The 22,618-nt window shown below is 36.5% G+C and overlaps 1 protein-coding gene across 7 annotated transcripts in view; it reads right to left on the bottom strand.

Moving 5' to 3' along the window:
* The window catches only part of ROBO2 (roundabout guidance receptor 2), an 897,160-nt gene that overhangs the window by 112,170 nt on the left and 762,372 nt on the right, over positions 1 to 22,618 (bottom strand). For 5 of the 7 annotated variants that reach the window (XM_084538901.1, XM_084538899.1, XM_084538904.1 and 2 more), the window contains one exon: positions 14,131 to 14,270. In XM_084538901.1, the coding sequence (XP_084395027.1) occupies positions 14,131 to 14,270 (140 nt within the window). Of the gene's footprint in view, positions 1 to 10,703; positions 10,716 to 14,130; positions 14,271 to 22,618 lie in introns of all 7 variants that reach the window. The other 2 variants (XM_084538898.1, XM_084538900.1) reach the window with 2 other exon arrangements.

The following is a 22,618-nucleotide window of genomic DNA, read 5'->3' as shown; positions in this document are numbered from 1 at the left end:
TATTCTACTGTAAGAATGAAAATGGAGATAGAAAAGCATGAGCAGTAGCTAAGCATTAGTTGTTCAAAATGGTAACAGTGCTTTCTGTTGCACTCTTTCTAGATGTCACGATCCATCACTAGATGGATCTCTTTTTCTAGTAATAAATGCATATGAAGGTATCCTTTGTTTAATTGTTAAACATTTGTAAAAAAAATATATATATAAATAAATAAATAAATAAATAAAATGAAACAAATATTGCAAAATATTTCAAAGGGATTTTTCAATTCTTTTCCGATCCTAATAGTTAGCAGGATCTCTAATATTTTTTGATGGATTACATTAATTTCTTTCCCAGGAGCATCTCTGAGTACTAAAGGTTATGCTGAGTCACCAGGAGCTGACAAAGACACTCATGTAGAAAATCTTGACCAACACAGTGAATTTATTCCTCCTACCTGAACTCCAGTCACCTGATAAGAAATGTTGTAGAAGATTACTCATCATGTTAACATCAACATGTTAAGATGAGAGGAAAATTACCACAGAAAAATGTGATTTTACAGTAAAAAGCACTGTGATCACATATGAAATCCAAGAAACATTTTCTTCCAGCGACAGCTTTCTAAACTGGTCTTGTGATTTGTTGTTCACATTGAACACAATGATCCTACGGGAATTCTGTTATCATAACTTGCTCAGAGCAGCTCCCCCAGTCCAGGTGCACTGGGGTGCACGTTATATTGCTGTGACTTTAATTGAAAGTAGATACTGTACCAAGTGTCAGTCCAATATCGCTACCACAAGCAGAGATAGCACTGTAACCACAGCAAGTAATATCAGTGGGATTTTTGTTCTCATGTTTTTGTTTTTCCTAACACCTTCAATTAACTAAGGAAGCCCCACTGTGAGATCAAACTAATTTTATATAATCCAGACAATTTTCAGATAATGAAAACTTTAGTAATCTTTTAATTACATGTACTTAAATAAAACATCCTCAGATATCATCACGGAGTATGAAACTTTATTCAAAGCTCGTTGAAGCTGACAGAAATTCTCCTGTTGGCTTACACGGTCTTTAGATCAGACTCATTGAAAAAATAATATATATAAATAAATAAAAAAGCAACAGATTTTATAGGGCTTAAATTACAGATTTGATAACCTTTAACTGCAACTAATTTCAGTTGATAGTCAACTGTGAACGAATTTTGTCATGAAGATTACTTATGCGAGCTAAGCGATAAAGATGAGTATTTCATTCTAAACTGGAATTGCCTATTATCTGTAAAAATATTTCTGTGACTGGTTCAAAGAGGGTAAGGGGAAATATGTTAACCTGTAAGCCTTCTAGGCAACACTCATCCCTCTTCCCGATGGAGGAAAAAGCTCTGAAGAACAGGCGGAAACACGCATTTTGGTAAAGAACCCGGATTCTGTAACTCTTAGCTCTGCTTCCATCAGGGAAGAGACAGTAAAACAACCTAAAATTCCCATCTGCAGTCTTTTTTTTTTTTTTTTTTTTTTTTTTCATTGTACACTTGCAGCAATTTCATAGTTATCTTCTGAGCAATCAAAATGATACTTGGTACAATACTCAGTTGCCTAGCTTGAAATAAGAGTCAATTAACATGATGAGATAATGGAGTCTTCCCCAAATGGTCTTCTAGGTTCTGGAATCCCAGCAACGTCTCTGCCTTCCTTATGAGACTTGAAACTGAGTATCTCAATGTGCTATTGCAGTGACAATATTTATCTGGACACAAGCAGCTGGTCTTCAATACATGTTCACATTTTAAGGCATAAAGCTCAGTTCCAGTCTTACCAAACACAGATCAAGAATTGCCTCTAAGATGTTTATATGAAGAAGAAGTCCCCAGTGTTCCAACTGAAGTATTACTTTCAAAAAGGATATAACCCTTGACATACTCCATGGAGTATGACTGCTTATTTGTAGGATTGCTTTGCTGGTTCCAGTGATACTGGGCTAGAAGATAGTTGAAGGAAGTACAGGAATTCTTGAGAGACAGACATGAAAGCATATACATTGTGAAACATGGTTTGATATTATACTGTTGCTGATGGAGTAAATAGAGGAAAACCCAGTCTCATACACTGTAAGTCTGGGCTGAAACAGCAGTTCTTTTCTCTGAAGTTCAGATCTTGTTAACAGGCACAGACCGTAACATGTGGTTCTTAGGAAACAAAGTTGTTTGTGAACTACTAGTTATGACTAACGATAAATCAAAGATGTAGCCTCTGACACAGAAGCCATAAGAGGAACTTGAAAGGATGACAACTTAGGCCTACTACTAATGCAGATATTTCTTATTAAGGATAAACAAATGGAAGTTTAGGATGGTCATTTTCTTTATGGTGAAAAGACTTAATCTTATGGTGTGCTCTAATGATCAGGTGCACTCATAGACAGTGAAGGAAGTAAATTTTCATCATGCTAGTTACTGCTGAGTTGCCTGGGAAATTGATTTCCTTCTCTTCTCTGCCGTTAGTATCGTGTTAGCGCAGCAAACTACAGCTGCAAACCCTAGTTTGCAGGAGTGCAGTTGGACTTTGAAACAAGTGCATGGGTCTCCTCTTCCTCTTCCCTTCTCATTTAGATAGTTTGCTTTCTTCTATGATTTATTCTTCAGGTGGAAGAATATGGCTTTTGTCAGTAAAAATGAGGAATGGGTAGGTTGTAAGGGATAACAAGCGATTCATGAAGCCCCTCACTAGATCTGTGATATTTTAAAATGACACAAGTGGATGTGGCAAAGCAGGTGCTTGTTTTGGATTCATCTGAAAAGCAGCTTCATAGAACCTATTCTTAAAACACCTATAATCTATAGATCAGATACTATCTTTAACATTGACAATACTTCAAAATTAATTCTCATTTTGTATATTTGATAAATCAAATATAGAAAATTAAAAACAAAGTGGGCAAGTAGGGAGAACTTTCAGCAAGTTGAATACAAAAGAAGCACTGGGGAAGAGGTATCAAGCTACAGTGGAACAGAAGTAGAGGGCAGAGGGAAGCTATCTCCACAAGATCATCATCAGGAGCAGCTCTGGTATAAGTGTCCTTCACACTGGTGCTGTCTCATGGAAAATGAGAAATTCCCTTTTGTTAGTGATAGTGTTTTTATTTGGTTTGTTGCTTTTATTTGTTTGTTTGTTTGCTTGTTTTCTGGTTTCAGAATCACTGAGAATGTTAAACCATCTTTCATACTTGGACTAATTGTTCTAATCTGAATTTCACTTATAACAACATTTTTATCCTTCAGTTGCTCTGAAACACTGAAGCAGATAATCTCTGAGAGCATGGAAGCACAAGCTTTTTTTTTTTTTATATAAGAGGTGAAAGAAGTCTTAGAGAATCAATAAATAAAAACAGCTAACTGCCTTATATATTTTGACTTATAAAATCTCTCTTTTATTCCTGGATGACCTAAAAGAAAGAAGTGGGATAAATCTGTGTGGTGAAAAAAAAAAAAGAGATGTGAGATAAACAATAATAATAATAATAATAATAATAATAAAAAAGGTTTGGTTTATATGGTTTATATTCAAAGTTTCCCTGTCAATTTCAATTAAGATAACTGCCAAATCTTCATTTATCATTATAACAGAAGTTTAAGCACAAAGAAAAAAAAAATACTGCCAAGTACTTGTTCTTCCCTATTGCCTACGACTAATTTCAATACAGGAAAATTATGAGAATACTTACAAACAAACAAACAAACAAACAAAACTATCTCCTACATAGTTGAGAAAAAAGAAACCTACTTTCCCCCCCTCGCCCCATTTCCAGTTCTCTGAACTCATTAACAGCTCCTTTCCTGACCTCTCTTCTCTGTTCTATGGTATGTTTAAACATGAAGTTTCAATATCTGGTCTGAATTTCATCTCAACATTGGACTATAACCCACTAGAATTTGAATCTCTGCTTTATTATATCTTGTTCAATCATCTCTTCTAAGTGGTACTCAAACCCTACAGAAGCTCCTGGAAAATCCCTCCTGGAAAGTCCTTTGTTTAGCTTTGATACCTATAAAGAGAGGTAGCACTGACTCTGACTGCTCAATACCTTACATTAATAAGGACTTTTCTCTACTCTAGACAATTCTTTCTTTCTTTTTTTTTTTTTCTTTTTTTAATTTCTCCTTAAATGCCTGAGATTCAGGATATGCCTTTTGTTTATATCAGATAGAAAAGTGCTCTCCTAAATTTGTAATACTTTAGTCTACTTGCTTATGTAAAGGGTAACATCAGGTGATGGCATGCGCCTTCCCTCTACCTTCTGTGAATTCAGCAAACAAAGCAAATTATGCCAACAAAAACACATGTAATCTGCTATGATTCTTTCTGTCATGGGTGATAGCAGAAGGGTTTGCTCATAAAGCATTTAAAAAAGAAAAGCATACCTCTTGCTGATTTACTAAGATTTCATCAAAAAAACAAGAGTAATTTGGTTATTTGCTTCAAAAAACAAACAAACAAACAAACAAACAAACATGAATTCACACACTGAATAGAAGAGCCAAGGTGGTGAAAAGAAAAGTAAAGCCTGGGTATGTTGGGCTAATAGGACACAGCTATAGTGAGAAAGATGACAAGTTCCTGGTTCATTTACCCTTGAGCATAAAGAAAGACTGAGAGGAGATTTTCTGCTCAATTTGGGCCACTGTAAAGAGAAGAGAGGAAAAGGAGTGAGGAAGAAAAGGGACTATTTATGCTGATTGACAATGGTAACATTCGAAGAATGGGACGTAAAGTAGTTTTGCTGTTGAATAATATTGAGGACTTATCCAAACTGTAATAACTCAGTGGTACAAGCAAGCAGCATTTGAGTAAAGAAGGCAAAGAGAAAAGTGGATGGATTACTGTATTGATTTCCACACTCTTCTTGAAAGAAAAACTACTAATTTCTCCTTTTAAAAACAGGGAAGGAACAACATATCAAAAGACTATTTTTCATACACTAATCTTCAAAGACACATGGGAAGACTCAGAATCCACTGAAACAAGAAAACAATTCCTACTGATTTGAGCATACATAACGGACTCAGGAAATTTACATATTAAACCTCTCAAAAATTTCCCAACCTAGAGTTCAGCAGTAAAATAAATAAATAGATAGGCCCTTTAATCACTTCCTGCAGTTGCTATACCTGGCTTTTCTGTAACAGAAACAGTATAAGTGCAGGCACATCCATGGTACTGTAGTGGAATGAGCCCAGTACGTAACAGTATGACTTACTAAAACTTCAGGTACGCAGCCATCTTTCACGTTTATCCTTGAAGAAGAATCCTGTGTCAGAACTTCTATATTTCTGCTTTGACCACTCTCTGGCATACCCAAAAGACTTGGAGCAGTTGAAAATGGAGCCAGAGTTTTGTTGACCAGCCTTAATAAATGCCTGGTGGTTAATGTGCTCTGTCCCCATTTGCAGAGCCGTTGTAGCCCATAGATCACAAATGTATTTCTATGGTACCTTAAGTTGTCATGGAGATTCAAGTGTAAGCTCAGCTAGTGGAATTTTGCCAAAGTACAAATGCTAAGGACTTTTGGATTTTTTAGAGTGTTCTTTCAAGGGCTACTAAGTGTCAGAACAAATCAATTATTTCTTTCACTCAGCACCAAGCTTTTCTCTTTAATATAAAGGATTTGCATAGTGATAAATAAGAAGAATGAATTCTTTCAGTTAGGGAAGAAGAAAATGCAAAAAGCTTAATGTCTTCTGGTGTCCTTACCCTCTTCTGAAAACTTCTATATGCGATAGCAGCAGGCAGGCAGGCAAAATACTGCACTTTGATATAGATATTAGATTTCTACCACTGAAAGATGGCACAGCAGTGCCAAGCATGATCTCATCTCTTCTGTCACACACCAATTACCACTGCTGATGTAGTTTTATAAATCCTCAGTGTCTCAAGTGAAGGTGATAGTTGCATGAATACACTAAAAACAAAAGTATTCACACTATATATACTTTCCTGCAAGAGTCAGAATGAAATGGAAAAGGATAGAGAGAACTCTGCCAGCTATCATCTAAACAATGTGATTTCCAGCCACAAACAAATGCAACCTTACTTAAATATACAGACCTTTCTATATTATTTCATGCTGCACCACTCTTAATAGATCATTAACCCATGCCAGGTTGATTTATGACATGAAAACTTCCCAGAGCAAAGTGAAATGCATCATACAGTCACATTTCACTTAAATATGAATAGGCTGTATTCAATTAGTATGAAATTTAGAAAATTCATGGCAGATGTCTTATCTGTTTCTCTGTTCTCCAACATGGTAGGGAAGTAAGTTTATTGCAACTTGATTGGTCTCCCTTTACTTCCTTTGTTAATTGCAGATAATTTCTATTCAGGTGACAAAATGATCTGGCTATTTACTGAATGGCAATTCTTTCTGAGAAGATGAGTCATATCATATGACAATTAATTAAATAAACTTAATTAGGTAAACTACAAGGCAACTGAAATGCAAAAAAACTGTATTTTGACCTGTTGAAACACAGTTGAAAATAAATTGAAAACAGTACTTTGCCATCTGAATGACCTTTTTCATGATTAGCAAAAAGGTAACGAAAGCATTAGACACAGATCTCCACAGATCTTCTATTTGAACTCAACTTTAAGTCTATATCTCAGAGCAATATAGCAATTGAAAAAGCAGGTTACTGTTACTTTTAGGCAGGATTATATGAAACTTAACTCCTCTTAACTTTTGGAATACTTTTTATAGCTATTCTTCTGCACAGCTGCTATGAGAAATACAGCAGAATGCCAAACTGAGAAAATATAAACTTCCTCATCTGGAAGATCCATCCAACAAGTTAAATAACAGTAGAAATAGGGATAAATATGAATAAATATCTTGTTTCCTAAACCCATCTGTTATAAATCCTGTAGCAAATCATTTCAAAAGGTTATAAATAAGAGAACATCTATTTCAGAAACAGGCAACACATTTATACCTAGCAGCAAATCCAAACACGATGAGTAATCTGGTATAGAGCTGTTAAATTCACCAGCTGCCATCCACCTCAGGCAGAACCATACCTCATTTTGTCTATGCAGCACATACCATATGTTAAAAAACTGCTTGAATCAAACATGGTCAGTGGCAGAAGTAATCCCACTACTGAATTTTCCATTCAAGATGAAATTTAAATTAAATTAAAACAACTAACAGAATACAAATATTTGAAACAGGTAAAGCTAAATAGTAGATGGAAATTATTCAGCTTGCAGTAAGAACTACTGCAAAGAATTACAAGAATTAACAATCCCTGAACATTAAAAATACATATCTTTATTCTTCAGCAACAAGCCAGTGAAATAAAATGTTTTGGACTTGTTTAAAACACAAAAAAGACCAAAAACATCTGCTTTGAAATGGAGGTAGTGATGAAAAGTAGAGGTACCCAGATAATATGCAAGTATCAGAAAAGAGTATAAAATTTTAAACTGCTCCCCTGCAGTTCATCTTACACTTTAATATATAAATATATTTCTGTTAAAATGTCACTCTTCTAGAGAGTTGTGAGTGTAGATTCCTTTCTGTAAGGACAGGTGATTTTTGCTCTGCATTCCACTTAAATTTCTAAACAAACAAACAAACAAAAAAGTTAAAAAGTTAAAGATTTGACTCACTATTCTCATCAAATGACAATTTTAACAGAAGATCATTTGGGCATTTTGGTGGTGAAATGATGATAAAGAGGGAAGATACTTTGTTTTGCATTACCTGGCTTTAAATTTTCAATAGGATAGGTAGCCACGTGCTTTGTCTACTTTTGAATGAAACAGAATGAACTGTGGAAACCATTCCAGCTCCTTAAGTAAAAAGAAGGAAAGAAGGAGGAATGAGGGGAGGGGAGGCAAGGGGAGTCTCATAAGGAACCTTTTCTACAGGTGCAGGTTTAGACACAAGTGATCCAAAGAAGATGATCTCCTTATACACTGCAACCACTGCACACTAAGTTGCATAGGAGTTACAGATGTTAAAAATCTTTGGAGTTGGATGTACTTTAAAACCTTTTTACAATTCACAAGATAAACACTAAATTAAATAGTTCGATAAAGACCATATGTCCATATAATGATTATTTTAAGGTCAACCACTCTAATTTATGTTTTCCTGAATAAATCATAAAAAAGAAGGATTTTCTTTGCACCAGATGTTCATTCGTTACAAAGTAAAATAGTGTGGGCAGGGAATATGACAAATTGACCATGGCATGGTCACACAAGAGAATCATTCACCTGGACATAAAGTAACTTGATACCGAAAGCTTCTACATACACTTTGGAGATGGAATCATTCACAACTCAATGGCCTGAGAAGTCTTTAAAGAGAATCAGTGCTCGAAAATGAGACACCACCAGCACTGCTAAAACCTAAAATTATTTTCTTGTGAATCTTCAGTCATTTATTTTATGTGGCTTTCACTGATTTTGAAACAATCTCTACTTCAGTATTTTTTTGCCTTTATTTTAATAGTGAGCAGAGAGAAAAATAAATAAAAGTAAAATGTTTTTCACATTGCAGCATTTTCATAGTGAATTGAGAAGCAGATTTAGTTATTAGCCATAAAAAAAAAAAAAAAAACACTTAAATGAGAGATTTATATCAAAAGCATACCAAATTAATTCTAAATTTTCTAAGCAAAGGAAAAAAATTACAAATTTACTCCAGTTTTACCATTACAACTCATGGGAATTAAATTCTTAAGAACATGAGCTGGCAATGTGCCCAGGTGGCTAAAAGGCCAAGGCATCCTGGCTTGTATCAGGAATAGTGTAGCCAGTAGAACCAGGGAGGTGATCATCCCCCTGTACTTGGCTCTGGTGAGGCCGCACCTCGAGTACTGTGTTCAGCTTTGGGCCCCTCACTACAGGAAGGACATCGAGGCCCTGGAGCGTGTCCAGAGAAGGGCTACAAAGCTGGTGAAGGGCCTGGAACACAAGTCTTATGAGGAGAGGCTGAGGGAACTCGGGTTGTTTAGTCTGGAGAAGAGGAGGCTCGGAGGAGACCTTATTGCTCTCTACAACCACCTGAAAGGAAGGTGTGGAGAGTTGGGTGTCGGCCTCTTCTCACAGATAACTAGTGATGGGACTAGCGGGAATGGCCTCAAGCTGCACCAGGGGAGGTGCAGTTTGGGAATTAGCAGACATTTCTTCTCAGAAAGAGCAATCAGGCATTGGAACGGGTTGCCCTGGGAAGTGGTGCCATCACCATCCCTGGGGGTGTTTAAGGAAAGGTTGGACGTGGTGCTTAGGGACATGGCTTAGTGGGAGACATTGGTGGTAGGGGGATGGTTGGACCAGATGATATTTAAGGTCTTTTCCAACCTTAATGATTCTATGATTCCCAAAGTAATACACTAGTGACTTGAGTTTAAAGCTTGCTATTGACTTTTCAAATGGAGAACTTTGAATTGCTCTTTTACTTAGGGAATTCTCTAGCTGTGGATAAGCAATGCCATGACTGCAGCTTGGCTCTACATATGCTAGTTCAAGCAAACTAATAAGCATAGGGTCATCTTAGTTCTGGAAACAGATGCCTAATCTGGATTTTATCTTTAAATTATTCCAACTTCTTTTCCTCCAACCTCATAACAGTGAAGAGCTGAGACAAGGTCAAATACAAACTTTAGTCAAACATTTCTCACATAAGTTTTGACTATATAAAGACTAACCCCCTCAGCAATCTCTGTAAACAGACTTTTGACACTAATCAAAACAAAAACAAACAAACAAAAACAAACAAACAAACAAACAAAAAACACATCATTATTCTAAAGGATACATCTAAATGCAAACTACAAAAATCAGAAGAGAAGTGCAACTGGTTAAATTGTTCAGAAAATCCATATAGGCACAGAGTAAACATCCGTGAATGAAAACTAAATAATAAGTTCAGGATATTTGTGAACACCAAAAGAGAATTTCAGCTATGGACAGTTGCAATTTTTCCATTATGCTCAGTTAGATTTTTATAAATTTTTAAAAGTAATTTCAAAGACATAGGAAAGAATCAAATTTTCACAGTGGGATTTCAAAATCCAGATTGTCTTCCCCTGGAATTTTTATTCAGAACAGTCTGCATCCTATACAGTGCATTCCAAAGTGCACTCCAAGATGACCCAAGGACAAAAATCTGTGATGAACTTTCTTAACAAGCACGGAAATCTACTCCATCCCCTCTTCAATTTCAGGACTATTTTCATTTAAAAAATCTTTGAAAGATACAAGAAAGACGGGACATGCAAAGCCTTTGCTTTTACTGCTATGCAATAAAAGCATAATGAGCTGATCATTTAGGGCCTGATAGAAGCTCACCAAAGTCAATACAATCCTTTCTGTTGATTTCAATGGCGTTTATACCAGGCCCTTAAATAGACTGTCAAAACCATCTGAATGAGTGATTTTGGCTTAGTATCACCACACACCCCCAGTTTCACTGAATGGTATTTATTGGTGATTTAGCAAATGTGTTTATACATGACATAGCAGAAAACAGAAAGTTCAGAAATAGCACTTTGTCAGTCAAAATCACTTGCCTGGTGTTATAAAGTTAACGCTATTAAGCACTGGCTGCTAGCTCAAGCCAGTTAAATGCTGTTGCAAATGAAAGATGAAGCATTGCATGAAGCCATGCTAAAATGGATAGAAGGATGGTTACTTACCAACGGGGCGAGCTGTTGACATTACAATGGTGTAGTGAGAACATAAAAAAGAAATTAAAAAAGAAAAGAGTATCTGTCAGAATGCATGACGTGTAATGTTACGTTCAACTATGGATACTACCATGATTGCTAACCCCTCAAATGATAGTCTAAGTAAAATATTTACTGCTATTACTGTTTAGTCACACATTACTATTATCACATTTATTTGAGCATAGCATCTGAACAAGTTGACTGGAATCATTCTCTGAGAAGCATTTTTATTATCTTCACATGCCACATCAAGTATCACTGTTAGTGCCTGATAAAAGAAAAATTGCTTGCATTAGCACAAACTTTTAGATCTTGATGAACACATCAATTTAAGCTACACTACCAAATGTCATGCCAGTAGATGCAAGGCATTTGATTTTTAAGTTGAATACCAATTGAATGTTAAACATGGCCAGTCAGTACAGCAGTAGGGGCTACAAAAAGACCAGGACATTTTTTCTCATTCAATAACAGGCATGAAAGCTTACAACACATTGCTTTTTCCTCACTGACAGGGGTGATGAAAATATAACAAATAGGCTGAAATGGCCGCAGGGATTTCAACCCAGAATCTCCCAAATTACTGTTTAGATAACTTCTACTTCCTAAAAAAAAAAAATGCTGCTGAATGATCGACAGGTTAATACAGTTTTGGACTGATACAGAGATTGAAAGCTGTTGCTGCAACAAGTGATTTCTTGATTATAGCAACAGCTTTTATATAGTTGTGTTGGGAAAGAAGGCTGACAGTCCCTCTGCTAATAAAATGAAGATATCCCCTTTCAGAACAGCTAAAAAGTTGGACATAAAATTGACTCATAGTTGCATCTGGTTAGGTGAAACTTCCCATATTTTAACAACAGAAGTGGTCACACACTTTGGAACAATTTATTTTTTTTTTAATAAATTAACCAGCTCTATGACATTATGTGCAGACTAGGGCCAAAGAGAAGACATGCATATCCTTGTGTAGCATGCGAGTGCCATCCTAGTTCTCAGCCTTTCTATGGCTTTATTCTTATTTTGTCAGATCCACTTTATGTAACCATTTCAAGCCTGCTGCCATTTCTCACTCATCATCTATTTTAAGACTTTCTGGCTTTTAATATTATGACATTTTTCTTTTCCAACTGAAAGATAAGGAATGAGTGATGCACATCTTTCCAAGACAGGGCCATGAACACTGAGTCACACAATTCAAATTCTATTATCATTTACAACAGCATGATGTGAACTCCCCATATACATCTGCAACCCCTTCTTTGAGAAGATGGAGCCATGAATAAGGGAGCTATGGATTATGCTATTGCTGCCACATTTGTAGTTGTAACTATGGACACTTGCAAGGACCAAGGCACTCGCAAAGTAAATTTTGATGTGCTAAATGCATTTCTTCTCTACATGATGGGTGATTATGCTAAAACTGGTAAAAGTTTAAGAAGTCAGAATTAAATCTTCCTTTATAATTAAAAGGAATATCATTCATGGTCCCTTTAAAGTCAACAGGAGTTTGCCTAGTCCTTTGTTTCCAGAAAATACAAAGTAATAAACTTCTCCACTGAATGTCTGAGCTTTTCTCATTTGCTGTTGTCTTGAACATTTAACATGCTTATAATATCATGACGTCCTTTGTGTTGGATAAACACTATGTATGTGACTGTAAATGGCCATCCCAGGGGAGAGTAGTACCCAGGATAATGAAAGTCTACTTTTACTGTAGGAAATTGATTAAATTATATATTTATTTGTTTTTATTTGTTTGTTTTGTTTTTCCACCTTAATTTGATCAGATTCCAGCTTCAGTAATTTCAAAGGATTTTTTGCTTGGTTCTTGTTACTGTTCATATCACGAGATAGGTAGCAAAAATAAAAAGCTTTATTTTTTAAAAAAAAAGCTTTTTAAAAAGCTTTATTAAAAAAAAAAAAAAAAAAAAGAAAAAAAAAAGAAAAAAAAAAGCTTTATTTTTTTTTTAAAAAAAAAGCTTTTTAAAAAGCTCTAGTAATACATACAGTGGACACAGTTCCAGGAGTGTTTAAAGGCTACTAAATTGGTTGCCAGATATACTGGAAATCATGATCCTGCCTGTGACAAAGTAATGGAGTTAGAGCATTTCTGAGAGTTCTGTGTAGTGACTATTTTTCGCACGTTACAAATTGGAAGAATAATCTCTTACATGCACATGCAGCAGGTAAATCTACTTCTTCAGATTAAAACAGGGAGGTCTGCATCACCATGTATTATCTAAAGCGAACACTAAGGTAATATTTTAGCAGGTAATATCTTGGTATCACAATACTTTCTTTTCTTTGTTATATACTAATATCTCCCCCTCTACAAAGCCACTCGGTGCTTTTTTGCCCTTTGAATTCAGCAAATTAAACTGAACTGTGTCCATGCATTAAATGGATGGAAATGGAAGCTGGCCTCTTGGGTCAGTTGACCCCAGTTCTAATAAAGCAATCCATTGAGACTTTGAACATTTGATTTAATGTGTATGAAAAGAGGAGCACAGATAAAGCTAAAAATGTTTTTATTAACCTTTCACAGCTCTACTGAAAACCGTCAGCACGCACCACTAAACTGTGAAATAGTATCTGCATGATATCCATTGTGCCAAATTGCTGCTTATCTTTTGGAATGAAATAATAACTACTGTATCCTATTTACTCATATGGAAATATTAGCCCACAAACTTTTTCGCTCCCCATAATCTTTAGCATGTCTATATCTACTGTCACAAAAGACATTTTGGCAAGTCATTACTCTACTGGTTTTAAAACCTCCTTCCCACATCAAAAAGCACCAGATAAAAAATGTATGGATACTGGAGACCAGGAATATTTAAAGAGAGAATATGTCAGTTGTTACTTTGTAACACTTACAAAAATTAATTAAGATTTTCTTTTTCTTTTGACTTGGCTTTATCTTACAGATAAAGAGTAATGACAGAGAGTTTAATTACAGCAGAGATAATTGTATAATAATACTATCTGCATTATTTTTGGCAGAGATAAACATAGGTGCTACATTTCTTATATTTATTAGGGAAAGGAACCCTAATAATAATAGCCTAAACCGATGGCTCACATATTAAAGTGTATGTCCACGGTTACATAGTGCTTGCTTATGAATGTATATGCATTGTGCATCTATTCTTCGATAAAAGAAATAATATTGGAACAGATCATTAACTGCAGCAAAATCCTGTCCTACAGGATATAACTACAATTTAGCCTGAGATACCAACAGGACCAGGATTTCAGCTCTGTTGCAAATCAGTGCAGCACCCACAACTGCAAAGGATGTGCGAAACCCAAACAAAAGCCCTGTAAGGATGTGGCCCATTATGACAGAAAGCAATTGATCCATACAGGTCACAGGCCCTCTCTCCACAGGAACACTCACCTCGCACAGTAAGGGTAGCAGAGGCTTCCACTTTTCCGACTCGATTCTCTGCAATGCATGTGTAGGTTCCTTCATCTGTGCTCATAGCCTTCTTAATGCGCAGAGTATAGTCATCTTTGATGTCATACCTGTGTTACAAAAAAAAAAAAAAAAAAGAATGAAAACGTATTCTGTAGCCAACAGAAATGAACAAAAACTCTCACCTGGAATATGCCAGTCTGAATCTATCTTGGATCCAACTTCCCAACTTTGGAAGATAAATTATTATCTAGCATTAGATAATTCCACCAAGCATTAATCTTCATGACATTTTTATTGCACTCTGCATTAGTTAGAAACTTTACATAAAATTAGTATTGCTATGTTCACTCAGTATTAGGGCTTTATTAATAATATCTTTCACTTTGTCCTTGATCTAGAGCAATATGATAAAATTAAGCTATCAGACATCAGTTTTCAATACATGACAGCTCAGGTTTATCATGCCTATATGAGTGAGCTACATGTTTTACCTTTGGCTGATTTGGAATTTTTCCTTTACAGTTTTTCTCTAGAGCAGCAACCCCTTAGGCATACTGGTAGGATCTGACACTATAATATTATAAACAATAAAAATATATTTAAGCTCTAGAATGTGACATTTATTGAAGAGGCACATTAAAGAAGATTTATCAATTTCACAGAAATGCTACAGAGTGATTCATTTAGTGGACTATAACATTTTCTCTTCCTTAAAATAAATTCAAAACATTTCAATTATGCTTTGTCCATTTCTTTGTTTCTACTGTTGTAAAAATTCTAAAACTATGAGGATATATAAAATTTGAAATAATACAAAACACTTCAGCAGGCAGTGAACATTCATTCAGAAGAGTAACTCAGTCAAGAAAAATAGGAAAATATTCACAGTTAAATTGTTATCAGCCGGCAGAAGTTTAACAAACTATTTTAGGCTCTGATGCAAAACTTGTTAAAGTCAACTGAAGACTTTAACTTGTAAGAAATTTCTTTGGCTCCTGAATCGGGAAAACATCATAGATACTCAGCATGGATATTTTACTCTTGAAATACTCTCTTGTAAAATTATTCTCAATGATATTTTTTCTATACATAAGCTCCTGATACCTTAATTAAGTCACCTTGAACCAAGAGTTAGCTTCAGATTCTCATGCATTAAATAGCAAAAGAGGCACATGAGACTAAAGAAAGATCTAGACCTCATGAGATGTCAGTACTCTAATGGTATAGATGCTCACTAACTTTAGAAAAACTAATTTACCTTCTCTTTGTTATATAGCAAAGACCCCGCAAGCTTGTTCAGAGAACGTGTTGAAATGATAAAGAAGAGCACACTTATATGTTTTGATGAGTAAGAATTTAATGCTATTACATACAGAAATGTTGTGAGGCTCCGTCTATGAGTATTGTTTAAATGTTTTGGGAACATCAAATATATACATTACATGCATTGCTATTGGCTCCTTTATTATAGATCTGTAGCGAGGGTACTGACAGACTTAAAAGCATCTTAACTCAAAGGATCATATATGTTGAAACGTTTAAAGTTCCGTTATGTCTAAGTAAAGCCCACAACATTAATTACAGTATTACTAGTAAAGTAATTCCAAGAATAAAGACAAATCAAGACATCTTTTTACACTCATCACAACACAATTCAGCTTCATTCTATATTCACTAGGTCTATTCATTAGCAAAAAATGAATTAAAGAAGACCAAATTGTGGCTAACTGTTCTGTCAGAGAAAAACATAAACACAGATCATATCCATTTCATTAGGAGTTACACTTAATTGTATGTAAATGTTGCTAGTCAGATTTAACTGATAAGAGATATACAAAGGGGAAAAATAACTAGGTGCCATGGCATTCTACTGAATTTTTTAGGGACCATTTTTGCTAGTGTAATACCATTGAGGGGCAAAAATAGTTATGATAACAGAGAGCTTTATACACGTTTTCTGGATCAGTACAGAGCTATTGCAAATATACATTCCAAAACCATATGCAGCTGAGGCACATTTCTTCTCAACTGTTCACAGATTAGGTAGTTTTGCATGCTGTGCTGCACTAGTCAATGGCAAAGAGAATCAATTTTTCCATAATAGAGAAAAGGCAAATGGTCTCCCTTAAAAATCTCAAGAATATGACAACAGTATCCCAAAACAATGAAGCGGTTATTTGTCTTTGGCGACCACAGAGTTACAGACAAAAGAAAACACTCATTTTCTTGACACAAGGCCAGCACTAGGGGGACCGAAAACATGAAGTTGTATTCGGCTCCTGTAAGATGATAAAACTAAGATAAGCTGTAATGTAAATATGGGTTGGATACAGGAATCACGATTATAAAGCTGGGGAAAAATTAGCCACTTATTTTGTTACTCTGACTTTTTTTTTTTTTTTTTGAAGATAAATACCATCCCTGTGGTTGACTTACCGCTGCTGAGATAAAACCAGACAGGCAGCAGGGCTGGATCTGACTGGCTGGCTGCTCAAAATGGGATGCAGGCAGCCTGGGACAGGGCCCTACAGTCTGCTGTGGGCTGCAGCTGACTCGCTCTTCATCTCACTGGTGTGCTGGTGCCGGCATGCCAGCCAGCTGCCTTGGAGGCTTCAGCAGTCTTTATGCTTGCACCTGCCAATCATGCAAATTGTGCAAAGGCTGCTGGGGGAAAGAGCCAGCTGCATGGCATGCCAGGACGCAGAGTGAGAGCACAGCCATAATCTCCCACTTGGGTCAAGAAATGGAGGAAGGAGTAAACATGTCACTGTCATGGCCCAGTTACCAATCACTTCAAGGAGTGGCCCAGCTCTCCCTGTCTGTTTCTCCAACAAGGACATGCTGGGTTTTTGGACCACCCTGGCAGAACATGCTGTCTAGCATATATAGATGGACCCATGGGATGTTATAACCATCTGCTGTCCTGAAGTATTGATATGCTGCCCCTCAGTCATCTGTTCCACCTACTCTGTCCCCAGAAGTCACCACGGTTCAGTGAAGAGCTTTGACAGGCAGGAACGAGAAAGGAAGAAAACTGGTTTTCAGCTTTAGCTGATCCACAGCAGCACAAGGAACTTGTGTGAGAAAGGGACTGTAAAGCAAGTTGTGAAGGCTGAATGTGCTTGTATCCTTTCAGTTTCTCAAGCAACGGCCTGTGAAGTCTTGAATAGTGCCTGGTGACCTCTTGATCCAAGAGCTTCATATGCCCGCAACAAGTTTCCTCCTGGGTTTCTGGAGAAGATCACTCTCACCTGGATCACTTCCAAGCTGACACTTGGGAACCAGGCTCAGGGCCTCTCTGACTGCCAATACCAGTCACAGACAGAGGTTGATGATGGAGTGGCAGAAAACCAGGCTGTACTGGTTACGCAGGTCCTTAACTTTGCTGGTGTGCTAAGAAGGCATTGCCTTCAAAATACGTGCAGCATCAAGAAACACCTTCCAACGTATTACCCAAATATTGCTGACTCCTAGCCAAGTAATGCCAACTTTCAACACAAAATGTAGGGTGTCAGACATGGGCTTCATATGTTTATGGCCATCTAATTGGTTATGAATACTTCCCTTTGTTAAACATTTGGAGGTGCTTACCCTTTCAGTTTAGCTTAAACTTCAGCCATCTGACTAAGCTGGAAGAGGTCTTTTAAACAGTTAGTCAGCTTGTGTGGGGATAAAACCCAGCCACTTTTGGGCATCGTGTTACATAACTTGTGTTGTACATGTCCTAGCTCCAGTAGGTCTGTCTTTAATTACCCAAGAAAGAAGGGAGGCAGGGGACTGCGAAGGAAGAGGCAAACAGAAACAACAAGCAGATGAGGAAACACTGCTGGTGAGGAAATTCTAATAGAAATTGGGTGATTTTGAGTGAAATCTGGCAGTCTCTGGCACATATGAATGCACTCATTGTTGCTAGTTTTGATTAATGACAGTTGTACAATAGTGTGCTGACAGTCACTGCCATACAGACACTTTTTTTTTTTTTTTTTTTTTTTTTTTTTTTTTTTTTTATATGAAACACTGCTGAAAATGCAACCCAATCAGATTTGGCCCCTGAACAACATGTGCTATCATCACTGTACCGTGAATTGAGATTGATTAGTAACCAGCTGTGACAAAGTGGGAAAAAGGGCCTTGTCTTTTTCAAGAAAAGAAAAGAAAAATAAAATATCCTGAATCGTGTCAAAACCATTACCATCTGCTCAACCAAATAACAAATAAAACAAAACACATTAACTATTTTTAAGTATCACAAATTAATGTACTAAGGTTAGATTCATGCATTGTCTTAAGTATCTAAGAATAATCTTGAATTATATTGTTTTTGTTGCAGTTAGCAGTTCTTGATTTTTTTTCTTTTCTTTTCCTTTTTTTTTTTCCTCCCACCCTCTCACCCCCCCATATTCAAAAGTGTATCTGTCCCTATTCAGCCACCAATCTTCCATGGTTATTAAATAAAAAAAAATGAGAGAGAGAAACAGAGAGAATAAGAAAATTTACTGAAGTTGGAGAGATTTAGTGGTATGTTTGCTGCATTTAATATACATTCTGCTACTTCATAGAATAACCCTTAGATACCCAGATTTTCAAAAATGTGCATGCAGCTATGCATAAAAATATGTTTCTTTGTCTTTCGTATGCACAGGTAGAGCAGCTGCGTCTGCATCTGCAGTCATTACATTCCTAGATATCCAAGTAGGTCTAACTAGTGAGGATGCAGATGCTTCAACTGTGCATTTTAAAGTTGTAACAATGCATTACATGTTCACTAAATTCAACAAAACCAACTCAAAAAGATGTCCTTCCTGCTAAAGGGAAATTGCAAAACTCACATCTTAATTGCTGTAAACTCATGATGTTGGCATCAAAAAATTACATCAATTCATACCAGGCACCTATTTTCTTTTCAATATTACTCTACTGTAAATATATATATATATAAACGTGATATGTAGGTTTTGTAGGCTTTCCATTTATTGTTTATTTCTTATAGAAAGGGCACAAAAATTACTTTGCTCTGTTTTCTTTTGCCTGTTTGCCAGGCAATTTTGCAACACATGCACACAAAGCTTGAAGATTACTCACAACATCAATGATTAGGGAGCCCAAATAAAGAGATGCTACCAGCCAATAAACAGAGTAAACAGGAGGTAGTTAAGGAGGCTTAAGCTTCTGTCTCCACTTCTCTTTTGTGGTGCTAGCACTTCACTTCCCAGCATAGTGCCACAGCTTTCCACTGGCTCCTGGACTGTCCGTGCCAGTTGGAAGGAGCCAGAGGGAAACTGCAGTGAAGATGGAAGCATGGAAGCGTGAGTCCCTTACCTGCTTCGGCCTTGTGTGGTCCAGGAGCAGAAAGGAGATCCGCCACTCCCACCAGGGATGTATCCACCCCTACTACCAGCTCCCTTACACAAACTGTTTCTTTTTCACTTACAGCCCATGCACAACCCTATGTGAGTGACAGAGGGAAAGATAAGTATGTCTCTCCTTTTCGTTCCCTAGAAAACCCTAATTAGTGATAGAGAGTGCAAGAATGCATAGATTTGTGTGTACTGGAGTCTCAAATTGTTCTCTTGTATGCCTGCAATCAAGGCTGCTTCTTGCTGGGTGGCTCTAAGATGCAGCTGAAGGCTACAATAAACTGCTACAATAAACTGTCCTACCAGGGAGCTATCTCCAGAGTGAGGGACAAGGCAGCTGTCACTCACGGGCACATGTGCAAATCCCCATTTATTCCTTGCCTATGCCATTCATACCAGAGAAAGGTACAATGCAATGCAACGTCACCTGGAATTTCTTAGTGTGAGGTGTGTATACAAGTAGTTATGGAAAATGGTTTACTGGCCTTACGTCAACAAGCCAGAAAAAGAGCTAAGTTATACAGGTTACTGTACACTATTTATTCTTAAAATATACTGACAGCAGGTTCTGCTTTAGTCCAAAATCTTTTATGGGTTGTTACCAACAGATTCTTTATAATTTTTTATGCTTGACACTCTCAATTGCAATAATACAGAACAGAGAACCACACTGCAATACGCCTTAAGCGAAGATACTCGACAAAATGGCCTAAATCTCATAAAAGATGTATGCAACGGTTACAGTAACTGTGCCAACATTGTGAAACCATTCCCATGACAGGAAAATCATGTTTTCCAACTTCTCTGGAAGCATTAGACTATGCAGCACTGCTCTTACAAACACACATATATGAGTGCACATAGCTAGTACTTCTAAAAATCAGCTGCCGTGAGCTCTGAAAAGACCCAAGAAAGAAAAAATGGGACGTCTTTTTCATTCCCATTAAAATAATTTGAAAACGTAGAAACATAGAAGTTCAGAATAAAACGTATGTTTTGTTCTGAAGATGTTTCTCAGTAAACACTATGAAAACCGATAGAGGCTCTTTTCTGCCTTTACATCTCTGCTTGCACAGAGAATTACCACATGTTAATTATCCAAAATGGGCTTCTGATTTGATTTGAGTTCCAGACAGATCTCCACATTTCAAACACTGGAAACTCAGTGCAAGTATGAGCTAAGAGACCATGTAATAACTTGGCATGGAGGCCTATCCTCCTGTCACCAGAAGTAGTCCTTTACCTCACATATGAGACGCATTTGTCAGGCACTTGGGGAGATTTGTATTATTAATGCCTATATCATAAATTTATCTATCAGAAAAACACTCTTGATTCACAGGGTTATCTGGTCAGCACATCATTGACATTAATTTTAAGGAAATTAGTTTTATGGAAAAACAGTATTTTGTTTTTCCTTAAGATAAGGACTGTGTTCCAGTCATTGCAAGTATCCTTTTGTCTATTTCTATTATTTAAAAAAAAAAAAAAAAAGGAAAGGATACTGTAAGGACTGGGACACTGTAAGAAGATCTGAGCCAAACTGACATTTTGCTCTCACTAAATATGGTTATCTGATTTTGTTATTTTTACTTTTTAATATGAGTACATAGATTACAAGTAGTTTGAAACAACCAGTTTGTGTTGGCCTGTTATTAGTTGCCTTAAGCATGATGAATGATTATGGTAAACTTGTCAGAGAACTAACTGAAATATTTTTAATCTGTATTTTGAATTAGTAACCAACCATGAAGTGGTAAAGATGAAGTCATGTTAATGCTTTAATGAAAGTGCCTTCTACATTACAGTTGAGCCAGAAAACATATTCTTAAAAAGCATGTTTTTGCTAATGTAGGACTTAACAACAGCAATTGTTCTTAAAGATAAAACTTTAATCTTTCATTGTTTTCACTGCCAGTTTTTTGTTTTGTTTTGTTTTGGTTTTAACTGAGATGATGACTTTTGTACCCCATTCAGGGATAAAATGTACATAAAGCAGAAGAAATCTCTCTGAGCCAACCATTCCAATGGCATCAACAATGCTGTGGTCACAGCTCTTGAATCTTATTCTCACTTGAGCATAACTACCAGCTTGCCTTTCCTGAATGTTTCACAGAAAAACTGCACGGCTAACTATCTTTACTTTTTCATTCTGTAATTTTAATAGTCAATGAACTGATTATTTGAGTGAAATTCTACACCAAGTTTTCTTGGGTCTCCTTCTGCAAGAGCATTTATTTCCCGCAATCTTTCATGACTGGAAAATTCTGAGAAATCCATGTTTGAGGCTACTATTGCTGGTATTAAATTTCCCTTCAGAACTCTGCTAGTGACTCCATTAATTTTCAGACGTAACAATTTTAGGACATTAGACAACAGGGAATAAAAACTAAACAATCCTCTTGTGGCAATCCTATTTTAGATGCACTGCCAGTGATCACTTTGCACATCACCAGTGGCTCATACAGCATAAAGAGAAAACACATAGGCAGGACTGGTAGTTGACACGTTCCTTTAAGGCTGTTGTCCATGGAGTTGTAAAGCTATTTTCCCAACCTTGACCCTTATGTAAGCAACTGGAGACTGTTTTCATGCATCTGCAAACAGACTGCCTGAAACAATAGCTCTTCTTCAGCTCTGTGGTGAGACCTGACACTTAACATGAAGCCAATTTAAATGTCAGTGCTATTAACCATTTCTCTGCTGTTCAGTCCAGCACAGACACACATCAAACACTTCTGCTCACAGCATTTAATATTTCATGCAAACTGAACAGTGGATAGCTACTGGGTTCGATGACAGACTTCTGGGGATGGGATGATTCATCTACAGGGTGTTATTCAATACCATGCCTTGAGGGACTTTAATAATAATTATTATTATAACTTTAATAATTTAATAGTCAAAAAACAATCTGATTTACACTTTCACTTGGCCATGTATTCCTCCAAAAACCATAAGGAATATTTTTCCACTTGCAGATTGGGAAGGAGTCGCTGATGAGTAAAATACCTACCAGAGAACAGGATTGGTTATCAAACCAAAAGAACCAACAGTAGGGTACATCAACTTGATGCTACCTACATACAGAAAACTAA

This window comes from Aythya ferina (assembly GCF_964211825.1).
Source record: "Aythya ferina genome assembly, chromosome: 1".
NCBI classification, from domain to species: domain Eukaryota; kingdom Metazoa; phylum Chordata; class Aves; order Anseriformes; family Anatidae; genus Aythya; species Aythya ferina.
This window is presented reverse-complemented; position numbering and strand designations above follow the sequence as displayed.